Below are 12,316 nucleotides of genomic sequence, written 5' to 3' on the forward strand. Positions count from 1 at the left end.
GAGTGTGAGTGTGCGTGTGTGTGTGTGCGTGTGTGTGACGCACTTGTTGTGCAGCTGTTGGTCCAGCAGTTGTCTCTGCAGGCGGCTGTTATTTTCTCTCTCCTCCATCAGTTCTCTGTGTGTGTGTCGGTGCTGGACGTCTCGTCGACTCGCCTCTTCCTCGGCCTCGTTCAGCTGCCGCTTCAGTGAACGGATGCGCTGATTCATCTGAACACGCACAATAAAAAAATAATAAGTAAAATTTATATAGCACCTTTCACAGACAAGGAGTCACAAAGTGCTTTACAATAAAAATAAAATCAAACTAATTAAATACCAGCTGTTCTAACACTACATAAATTGAATAACCAACCATATTGTTACAAATTATACATCTTAAATAATAAATATGTATTTTTCAATTCAACACACTTCAAACTTTTTTTCTTGTAATTGCATGTTTATAGCTTACAATTTACATTTGTGAGAGATAAACTCAAGAGTCATAACTGTGAATTTTTATTAATTATTTATTTATTTGAATTCTGTGAAGGGAACAAGTTCCCCAATGATGTTTAATAATAAGTTTTGTGGTTTTGTTCAAACTGTTTAAAAAAAAAAAAAAAAAACACCGAAAGAAATGTGGGTATAAATCCCTGAGATCACATTGAAAATCTGGGATTGAAAATATTAATTTCTATTTATTTCCATCTTTAAATAAGAGATATTTCAGAACGTTTCAACGTGCAGTAATTATACGCGAGTGAAAGAGTTCGGTTTAGTTTTTTTGTTGAATTCTCAAATTCATTATTTTCCAGTTTTTCACTCTTAATTCGTTTGACGAGTGTGTGATGTGATGTTGTGTCTCCCTCTGCTGGTGTGGATGTGTGATCGTCATCATACCAGCTCTCTCTGTTCGGTGGAGATCTTGTGCTCCTCCTCCATCTGCTCCATCAGCTCGTGGATCTTCTTCTCCAGTTTGCTGATGCTGTTGTTCATCACCACTTTATTCCTGAAGAGAATCACAGCCAACCCATCATTCAGACTTACTGCAAACTGTTATTAGATGAAGCATTATTAGATATTATACAGATGAAGTGTGTGTGTCTGACCTCTCCTCGGTGCGCAGTGTGTTCTCCAGTTCTTTGGCTTTAATCTCGGCTCTGGTGATTGAGTCCACCTCCACTCTGTTATTCTGCAGCTCCTCCATCTCTCTGCGCAGATCCCGCAGCTGAACACACCATCAGCATCAGCATCAGCATCAGCATCATTACAGCAGATACACTCATGAGTAACCAGTGTTGGGAAAGTTACTTTGGAAATCTAATAGGTTACAGATTACAAGTTACCCTGTCTAAAATGTAATAAGTAGTGCAACTATTTCAATTACTCTATTAAAGTAATGTAACTGATTACATTTGATTACTTTTCTAAATTTCTAATGTTTTCAATTTTCAAACATTTAAAGCAGGCAGGGTTAACCTCACAGTAGTATTCAACACAGATTATTACGGTCACTTTGTCACAAATTCTTTGTCCCTTGAATTAAGATTATAATAATTTAGTTTTAAAGCACAGCCACTACAAAATCTTTTCACTTACTTTGAGATCATTCTGAGGTTAAATATAGATTTAAAACCATAACAACAGACACACATAGGACATATACACACACACACGCACACGCACACACACGCACAGACACACACACACAGAGAGAGACACAGACACACACACACACACACACACACACACACACAGACAGACACAGACACACAGACAGAGACACAGAGACACAGAGACACAGACAGACACAGACACACACACAGAGACACAGAGACACAGAGACACAGACACAGAGACACAGAGACACACACAGACACAGAGACACACACAGACACAGAGACACACACAGACACACACACACACACACACACACACACACACACACACACACAGACACAGACACACAGACACACAGACACAGACACAGAGACACAGAGACACAGACACAGAGACACACACAGACACAGAGACACACACAGACACAGAGACACACACACACACACACACACACAGACACACAGACACACAGACACACACACACCTGTCTATCCAGGATGGCCTTCTCACACTCCAGCTGATCGTTGAGATCTTTCTCCTGGATGAGCTTGATCTGCAGCTGCTCCGACTGACAGAAACACACAAGCACTCACACATCAACTACAACTACAACCAGACAGCAACACTTCCTCATTATGGGAAATAAAATACACGTCAACTAAATTAAGATAAAAACTTATTTTATTTCTCATTTTCATTTAGTTTAACTTGATGTACTCAAAATAACTAAAACTAATCTAATAAAAATAACAAAAATGCACAACAAAATTACTAAAACTTGAACTAACATTAAAATAAAAACTAAATATAAAATTTTAATTCCATATATTAATAAATACTATACTAATGACTTAGTGAATCTAATTACATTTTTTCCCAAATTCTGTTTTTTTTTTCTTTTTCTTTTTAATATGACTTTTTTTCCATTAGATTTTTCTTAGATTCTGTTTTGATAGTTACATAAAATTTTCAATAATTGACTGAAACAGATCTTATTTAAATCATGAAACGTATACAATTTAACATCATTTTATTAAAGTTTAACAAAAATGCATTTTTTGGGCCCTATAAAATCTGTTTTATTTTTCCCAAATTCTGTGTTTTCTGTTTTGATTTTTGTAGAATTTGGTTTAACTGTTTATTTAATTTTAATAATAAAAAACTGCATAAAAAGCCAAACCAATTCAATTCATAAAACTCTTAACAGTTTAATAATTTATTAAAATGTTTACAATAATAATTGTAATATTATTATTAAAAACAAAATATTAATACAAAAAGTTATTTTTTTTGTAGTTTTGATGTTGTCTGTTTCTGGATTTACAATTGAATAAATATTTATCAAAAATGGCAGTAATGAAATAAAGCCATGAAACGAAGGATTTAATTAATCTTTTAAAATGTGATAAAATTAAAATGTAATTTTTTGTTATTTTTGGAACAATAGCGGTTTACTGTTAACATACAAACATGGAACAAACTGATAATTAAAAAATAATTTATTATAATTACTGTATTATTATTATATTTTATTAATTATTATTATGCGTCTGCTCCTTATCACTCAGCTTACCTGACACCTGACACACACACACACACACACACACACGAGTCAGATGGAGCCCAGCGCAACTTACAGATCAAACACAGCAACTCGGTACATTATGATTAGATGAACATGATCAAATCTCTGATACAAACTAACACACCTGAAGATCATATGCATTTTATTTCTTTTTTTAAATATAAACGTTTAGTAATTTTTTTTAGAAATTATCATAGTAGTGGTTTAATAGTAATTTTAATAGTAGTTTTGTAGTTTTATTTATGTATTGGTTTTATTCTTTGCTCTTGTGCTTTAGTAATGCAATGCATCTTTTGTCAAGCAAATAAACCACAAAAAATGCTAAATGCTTTACAAAAATGTACTAGTAATGTCATTTAATTTCAGAATTCTTGAAATTTAATTATTTTTTATTTTAAAATAAAAACTAAGTCATGAAATAATTATTCAAGTAATTTTAATTTGAGTGGTTTTGGCATTATTATTATTATTATTATTATTAAATATGTCTGTGTATTTTTTAAATGTTTTTTTAGTTTTAGTAATTTTAGTAAGCTACATTTTAACTAAAATGAGAAATATTTCTCAAGAAAACTTAAAAATAATTCAGTTAATTTTAATTTCAGTTAATTTTATTTCAAGTAATGATTTTTTTTATGGTTTTACTTTTAGTTAATGTAACTAAATTAGCATGAATATACTATGATACACACTAATGTTTAAAAGCCTGGGGTTGATAAAGTTTTTCTGCTCACCAAGGCTGCATTTATTTGATCAAAAATACAGTAAAAATTCTGGAAAATGATTACAATTTAAAACAGCTGTTTTCTATGAGAATATCTGTTAAACTGTAATTTATTTCTGCGATCAAAGCTGAATTGCTGAGAAACATTTCTGATTATCATCAATGTTAAAAACCGTTGTGCTGCACAATATTTTGGATTATACATTTGATTTTTCAGGATTCACAGATGATTAGAAAGTTCAAAAGAGCAGCGTTTATTTGAAATAGAAATCTTTTGTAACATTATAAATGTCTGTACTGGCACTTCTGATCAATTGAATGCATCCTTGCTGAATAACAGTATTGATTTCTTTGAGAAAGCGATATGAATGTGTATTAATCGGACCTCTCCCTGCAGTCTGCTGACGATCTGTGTGAGGCGCAGCAGCTCCTGGTCTTTCTCCAGCACGCTCTCCTCCAGCTCCTCCATCCGCAGCTGAACATCGGCCCTCAGCTTCTGCTGCAAACTCAGCTCCACTCGCGCCTGGTTCCCCTCCTGCAGCGCGTCTGCCAGCTGACACACAATAAACATCACAGGATCAAAAAAATCAATCAATATTTATTTAAATATTTCTTAAGACTTACTAATCATTTTTTAACATTTGTAAAAATCATTATTTTATTTAATACATATAATTATTTATATTATATTAGTATTAAATTATTTTAAAAACACCTGCAAGCCAAGCAGGTGTGTGTGTGTGTGTGTGAGTGTGAGTGTGTGAGTGTGTGAGTGTGAGTGTGTGTGTGTGAGTGAGTGTGAGAGTGTGAGTGTGTGAGTGTGTGAGTGTGAGTGTGTGAGTGTGAGTGTGTGTGTGTGAGTGAGTGTGAGTGTGTGTGTGTGCGCGCGTGTATTCGCGTGCGTGCATGTGTGAGTGTGTGTTCGCGTACGAGTGTGTGTGTGTGAGAGTGCGTATGTGTAAGTGAGTGAGTGTGTGTGTGTGCGTGCGTGTGTGTGTGAGTGTGCGCGCGTGTGTGTGTGTGAGTGTGCGCGTGTGTGTGTGCGTGTGTTTGTGTCTGTGTCTATGCGCGTGTGTGTATGTATGTGTTTGTGTGAGTGAGTGAGTGTGTGTGTGTGTTTGTGTCTGTGTGTGTGTCTGTTTGTGTGTGTGCGTGTGTGTGTGTCTGTTTGTGTGTGTTTGTGTGTGTGTGCGTGTGTTTGTGTCTGTGTGTGTGTCTGTCTGTTAGTGTGTGTGTGCGTGTGTGTGTCTGTCTGTTAGTGTGTGTGTGTGTGTGTGTGTCTGTGTGTCTGTACCTCTGTCTCCAGTCTGAAAACAGTGTTGCCGAATTCCAGAGCTTTCTTGGCTTTGGTTTCCTTCTCCAGCTCCAGCTCCTCCAGGTTTCTCTCGGCGAGCCACAGTTTTTCTGACACAGTCTGAGCGTGTTGAGCTTGTTTCTCCAGAGCTTCCTGAAGAAAACACACACAGAAGGTCAGCTTGAGAAAACATCCAAAATTAAAGCCAACAACAGTCACATACATTCATTTTCACACAGTAAATAAAGCCCAGATGAGCAGCTTTCAATAACCAGTTACTTGATGTAAAATTATATTATTATTACCCCTAAGTTTACATTTTGCTTATTAAACACCATTAGTTGTTGAAAAGCATTTAGCATTTTATGGGGTTTATTTGCATGACAAAAGGTGCAGTGCATTACTAAGGCAAAAAAACTGAGAAAAAAATAATACATGAATAATAATAATAATAATACAACTTTATGAATATATATATATATATATATATATATATATATATATATATTTGTTTACACATGATTTCAACTAAAAGAAAACCTTGAGATATAACGCAGCATTGTTGTAGAACATTGTTGTGTATAATGCCTAATCAAAAACTTTGAAAATTGAGACAAAAACTTGATTATTAAAACATAACGTCTTTCTCACTCATATTCGAATATAATTTTTTTTATGAGCCCAAACATTTGAATACAATATTTTTGAAAAATGCCCATCCCTAATCCCTAACCCAGATTTTTTCTCAAGTGTTCCTCAATGCGCCCCACCTCAGTCTGAATGGAGGATTGAGCTGCTGTCTGTGCTGCTAGTGAACACATCAGATCACGGCCGTTCTAGTGTGCACGGCAGGAGAAAGCGTCTACTCAGAGCGAGCGCCGTGACGCAACTCAACAAAAATAGATATGTGCTCCAATTATAAACAGAGCTGCCTAATAAAATAATAATAAATATAACAATAATAATAATACACACAAAATAATATAATAAAATAAATAAATAAATTTATAATAATATAAAAATGACATAAAAAATATAAATCTAAAATAATATAAAAAAATAATTAATACATGTAAAATGAATGCAAGAATAAAAGAAATAATAAAACAAATGGCCATTTGTTTTATGTTTATTTCCTGATGTTATTATCACCTCTAATTTGACCTTCTTTGACATTACTGGTACGTTTCTGAAAAGCATTTAGCATTTTATGGGGTTTATAAAATAAACAATAAAATGTATAAAAATCATAAATATAAAACAATCTAATAATAAAATAATAAATCAAAAATATTACTATAATAAAATAAATAATATTAAAATAAATAAAATAATCAATATAAAATAATTAAATAAATAAAATACTAAAAATATAAACTATAATAATAAAATAAACAAACATAAAATAATGATAAAATTAATATTTTTGTAATTATTTTTGTCTTTGAAAGTATGGAGAAGCATGCTTATTTGTGATGCAAACACACTTTGACGCACCTCAGTGTCCTGTATTTTGTTCTTGAGCGTCTGCTGCAGGAAGTTAAAGGCGTATTCCTGAGTGTTTGCTTCGACCATCACCTCCCGCGCCTCCTTCAGCTCTTTCTGCAATCACACACACACACACACGCGTGTTGATAACCTGCGAGCTGACGGTGTGTGTTCTGCTGTGGTATGTGGTGTTTGTACCTCCATCTTTTTGAAGCGCTCCTGCATGACGTTGTTGTTGCTCTCTAACTCCACGATGCTCTCGCGCAGCCGGTTCGTCTCGCCCTGCATCTGCGTGTTCGTCCGCAGCAGATCTTCATTGTTCACCAGCAGACCTCGCATCTCGAAGCGGATCTGGTTCCTCTCCTTCTCCATCTCGATGCTCTCCGCTTCCAGAAACTGGTTCCTCTGCAGCACATAAACAGACATATTAAACATAATCTGCATTCTGCATGGATTCTGACTGTGTTTTGTGGCCTGAACATCAGTATGTTCATAATGGCATGTTACCAATTGTGAATTGTGCATCACATGTGAATTAAAGTGTGATTTATGGATGATTTATGACTGCATTTGTGTGTGCATACTGACCCTGCGACAGTCCTCCAGCTGTTTGGTCAGTTCCTGGATGAAATCCAGTTTGTTCGGCTGGTTGTTTCGTTGCATGAGTTGACTTGGAGTCGCCTTCAGGAGAGAAAACATGAGTTTTAATAAAAATCATCCTCTGGGACATAAAGGTGCTCAGTGAATAAACATCTATTTATTGTTTTATTGCTTTTAATTGTTTAATAAATAAGTACATTTAATAAATTATTTATTGTATTATTTATTAGAAAACCTATGATAAAATATAACAAATACAATAAATGTAGTAAATTATTTTATTTATTCATTTTGTTTTAATACATATTGAATGTACATTTATATGCATTATTTATTTTGTTTTAATATAAATTGATAGCTTTATTTTAATATAAATCGATTGCTTTCTTTCTTTCTGTATTTATTTATTTTAATACAAACTGATCACTTTATTTTATTTATTTATTTTGATATTACATTTATATTTATGTATGTTGATTGCATTTTTTAAATATAAATTCTTTATTTTAATATATATATTATGTTTATATTTACATATATTATTATTTATTTTATTTTAATATAAAATGTAAATGTAAAATGTAAGTTTTTATTAATATTTCGAATTTTTTGTTTATTTTTATTTTTTGTTTAAAGTTTTAGTAATTTTGATTACAGTGAGTTTGTTTTGTTTTGTCATTTTACTAGTTTTTGTTTTCATATTTATATACAATATTCTATATAAAAAAATATATATATTTTTAATATGTCAGTTTTGATTCATTTTTATTTCAGCTTTAGATTTTGAAACAGAATGAGACAGAAGTAGTTAAAAAAAATTATATTTTATTTTATTTCAGTTAACATACATATAATTGTAATATAAATTGATTGCTTATTTTATGGATGAATATGTATTTCCTGCTTCTCTGTGGAGCAGACTCACGTCTCGTCTGCGGGTCAGACTGTCGTATCCGGGGACTCGTGTGCGGTGGTTCATAGCTGGACTGCTAACAGGACTCACGCTTCTGTTCAGACCAAACAGGCTCATCTCAGAGCCGGCGGGTGACATCACTTCCTGTGTCTGACAGACCAATCAAAACACATTCAGAGCACTGCTTCAGTATCATGCCGTCTGAAGTCATCTGAAGTCATAGAAGCTATAATAATTCTAAAAGAAGTAGACAGTCATTGTTGAAGAGAGTGAAGTGTTGTATGTGAGACTGTAGGACACACGTTCATGTTCTGTCCACTAGAGGGACACACACACACACACACACACACACACACACACACACACACACACTCACTATCATCTGTATAACGTGTGTTTATTCACCTTGAAGTCAGACATTCTGTTGATGGGATTGTAGTCCAGCGAGAGCGTCGAATACGGACTGTTGAAAACTCGGGGAGGACTTTCAAAGCCGCACATCTGAAAGAACACAGAGACATTACTGTACTGTTAGAGCATGACAGAAAGAACCTTTAAAGCATCGTGTTCCTTTTTAAACTGACACCATAATATTTATAATAATAATAGTAATAATTCCTATAAAAATGAAAAATAGTTGAATGAAAAAATATATATATATTGAATTTATTGAAAAATATAAATTATTTTTTCCAATTATTTTTAAAACACATGCAAGCCAAGCATTGCATAACTGTTGTGGAAGAGATTACCAAATTATTGAAAAAGTGCATTAGTTTCTGTCATATTAATATCCCAGAGATACTATTATAGTTTATTATTCATTATTATAGTTTTCTACTCTACTCTACTATACTCTACTCTACCATGCTATACTATACTATACTATACCATGCCACACTACACTACACGCTGCTATACTATACTATACTATACCATGCCACACTACACTACACGCTGCTATACTATACTATACTATACCATGCCACACTACACTACAGTACACACTAGTATAGTATAGTATAGTAGCGTATAGTGTGTACTGTAGTGTAGTGTGGCATGGTATATTATAGTATAGCAGCGTATTGTGTGGTCTGTAGTGTAGTGTGGCATGGTATAGTATAGTATAGTATAGTATAGCAGCGTATATACTATACTATACCATGCCACACTACACTACAGACCACACAATACGCTGCTATACTATACTATAATATACCATGCCACACTACACTACACTATACGCTGCTATACTATAATATACCATGCCACACTACACTACAGTACACACTATACGCTGCTATACTATACTATACTATAATATACCCTGCCACACTACAGTATACTACAGACCACACTATACGCTGCTATACTATACTATACTATGCCACACTACACTACACTATACGCTGCTATACTATACTATACTATACTATACTATACTATACCATGCCACACTACACTACACTATACGCTGCTATACTATACTATACTATACTATACCATGCCACACTACACTATACGCTGCTATACTATACCATGCCACACTACACTACACTACAGACCACACTATACGCTGCTATACTATACTATACTATACCATGCCACACTACACTACACTATACGCTGCTATACTATACTATACTATACTATACCATGCCACACTACACTACACTACAGACCACACTATACGCTGCTATACTATACGCTGCTATGCTATGCCATACCATACCATATTATACTATACCATGCTACTCCTGGTTTCCATAAAAAGTAAAAAAAAATAATTACTCAGTAAGGCAGTAATCAGATGTTTTGACTCACTCTGTCGGACATGCTGTCCCAGTCCCGGGATGAGAGCGACTCCATGGAGCCGCGGATCACTGAACTGACCCTCAGCAGATTCCCGTGGCTCCCGCCGCCGTCCCCCACTGACCCATTGGAGCCGCTGGTGCCGTTGGAGCCCAGGTAGAGCTGGTACTTGGGGTTGGGGCGGATTTTGGGGGTGGTGGGCTCATCCTCGGACTGAGGGCCGCTGTGCTGCTTCTTGCCGTATAGGCTGGAATTCTGGGTAAGAAAGAGAGCGGCGTGAGAGACAATTAAACATTAAACTTTGAAAATCAAGCTCAGCGTCATGAATCAGAACGCAAACGTGTGAGGACAGAGCTGTGGTTTCAATCATAAACCAAATCACAGCGATTATTATATTTACAGCAGATCAGATGCATGTTGTGTTACAAACACTCAGAGACACAACAAACACACACATGCACATCTGAAGCACACACATCATGCTCAGGGCTATTACACAACTAAAAACAAAAACATGTTCATTACTTTTGTTTTTTTCAGCTATAACAATATTTGTTATAATTTGATTATTTCAGTGTATTATGTGCTATTTAATTTTGCTTTTATTGAATTTTTAAATTTAAATTTTTTTTCTTAATGTACACTCTCCCTTATTAAATAAATAAATTAAAATGAACGAAAATAAATAAATACAAACATAAACCAACGTTAACCTTAATAAAATTAAATGTAAAAAACAAACTCATTTCATTTCAGTTACTTGCCCAGGCAACATTTCTAATTTTTATTAAGTTTAACTTGATGTACTAAAATAACTAAAACTAAAACTGATATAAAACTTAATTATAATAATAATAATAACAAAAACACACAACAGAATTACTAAAACTTTACATTTAAAATGTAAAAATATAAACATCAAATCAATAAAACATAAATATAAAAACCAGATCAAAATATTAATAAAAACTTCAAATAAATAAATAAAGTTAACCTTAATAAAATAATAAAATAAATCAATAAAACTAAATAAAAAATAATTTCAGCTAATTGCCAAGGCAACATGTCATTTTCATCTAACTTCACTTGATATACAACAAGTAAAGGTGAAATCAAAATTAATAAAATGGAAATGATATGGAAACAAATAATAATAATAATGACAACAAAGCACAACAAAATTCCTAAAACTAAGTGAATTTAAAAATAAAAAATACAAATAAATATAAAAAATAAAAAGGGAAATATAACCATAATAATTCATTCAAAATACGACTGTAAATGATATAAAAACAGAATCTCACAGATAGTAAAACAACACAGCTCATGCACAGACCAAACGCTCGGAGACATGGACACGAGTCTGGATGTGTTAGTGTGGGCTGATTGATGAAGCGTGTGTCTGAAATCAAAGGCTGTGATTGGCTGACTGCAGCAGATTCATGCATGTCAGGACTCAGATTCACAGTGAAGCAGCGCGGTCGACGGGACGAGACGGGTCCGATACCGAGAGCGGCTCGGACACTTACCGGACCGGGATCAGAGACAGCCGCTTTGTCTTTGCTGCGCCGGGACGTTTGTTTGTCATCGCTGCTCCTCTTCTTCTCTGTGCCATGGCGTTTCTGCTCGGAGCTTTCTTGTGTTTCCGGTTCTGACGGTTCACCGGAGACCGGGTTCTGGTTCTTCCCTCTCTCTCTGCTTTCATGTCTCATTTTCCCAGAATCCCATGCGCTCACGTCTTGCCGTTTGATCTTCAGCGAGCCGAGGCGCGGCGGCGGCGTTGGCGGCCCGTCGAACCTGTATATGAGATCTTTAACGCTTCCAGAGCGCGTCAGATTGGATCCAGTGATCAGCGGCGTCTTCTTATTGGCCGTCCAGATCCAGTCCTCGTCCTCCAGCGTGAGGCTCCTCGCTTTGGACGATCTTTTCTGAGCGTCTGCATTGTGTTTGGAGACGCGCACAGAGTCTTTCCTCTCTTTTCCCTAGAAATACATCACTGATTCAACACACACTAGATTGCATTTGCTTTTCTGAAGAAATGTTCTTCGTTTCACCCACTAGAGTTACGCAACTGTGATAATCCTGAGGGAAAACGCATAAAACACCCATCAAACATGTGCAAGTTACGACCGAACTGATGCATTACGAAACACGCAAGTGCCGTTCCACCCAGACAGAAGAACACAGACCAGAAATGAGTTGCTCTGATGAATCACCGATTCATTCTTTCCATAAAAAGCACACTAGTTTTTTTTGTGTTTGCATGTAAACATTAGCATGCATCTCAATTTATTACTG

General features: G+C 34.8%; 2 protein-coding genes across 2 annotated transcripts in view; both read right to left on the reverse strand.

Annotated features, from left to right (window-relative positions):
• Nucleotides 1-2,191, reverse strand: part of LOC107564474 (cingulin-like) — a gene marked incomplete at its 5' end in the record, with an annotated part of 7,700 nt that extends 5,509 nt beyond the window's left edge. The window contains 4 exons of the mRNA XM_016249567.1: nucleotides 44-207; nucleotides 883-991; nucleotides 1,092-1,210; nucleotides 2,087-2,191. Of these exons, the coding sequence (XP_016105053.1) occupies nucleotides 44-207; nucleotides 883-991; nucleotides 1,092-1,210; nucleotides 2,087-2,191 (497 nt within the window). The remainder of the gene's footprint in view (nucleotides 1-43; nucleotides 208-882; nucleotides 992-1,091; nucleotides 1,211-2,086) is intronic.
• Nucleotides 2,192-3,134: 943 nt separating this feature from the next.
• Nucleotides 3,135-12,047, reverse strand: LOC107564486 (uncharacterized). Its single transcript, XM_016249579.1, has 10 exons — nucleotides 11,548-12,047; nucleotides 10,031-10,273; nucleotides 8,612-8,707; nucleotides 8,219-8,356; nucleotides 7,282-7,374; nucleotides 6,892-7,098; nucleotides 6,703-6,807; nucleotides 5,206-5,358; nucleotides 4,297-4,464; nucleotides 3,135-3,182 (listed from the first exon to the last, which is right to left on the reverse strand). The coding sequence occupies exons 1-10, from the start codon at nucleotides 11,728-11,730 to the stop codon at nucleotides 3,135-3,137; spliced, it is 1,434 nt and encodes a 477-aa protein (XP_016105065.1). The 5' UTR covers nucleotides 11,731-12,047.
• Between the last annotated feature and the right edge of the window lie 269 nt (nucleotides 12,048-12,316).

The sequence above is a fragment of the Sinocyclocheilus grahami genome, unplaced genomic scaffold (assembly GCF_001515645.1).
Source record: "Sinocyclocheilus grahami isolate Dianchi unplaced genomic scaffold, SAMN03320097.WGS_v1.1 scaffold939.1, whole genome shotgun sequence".
Classification (NCBI taxonomy): domain Eukaryota; kingdom Metazoa; phylum Chordata; class Actinopteri; order Cypriniformes; family Cyprinidae; genus Sinocyclocheilus; species Sinocyclocheilus grahami.

Bases quoted from the DNA above. Each gene is read 5' to 3' on its own strand.
- LOC107564486 (XM_016249579.1), bottom strand. From the start codon at position 11,730: ATGAGACATGAAAGCAGAGAGAGAGGGAAGAACCAGAACCCGGTCTCC. The intron at 6,808-6,891 runs GTACAAACACCA...GTGTGATTGCAG, and splicing joins AGCGCTTCAAAAAGATGGAG to AAAGAGCTGAAGGAGGCGCG. The intron at 4,465-5,205 runs GTACAGACACAC...ATTGTGTGTCAG, and splicing joins TTTTCAGACTGGAGACAGAG to CTGGCAGACGCGCTGCAGGA.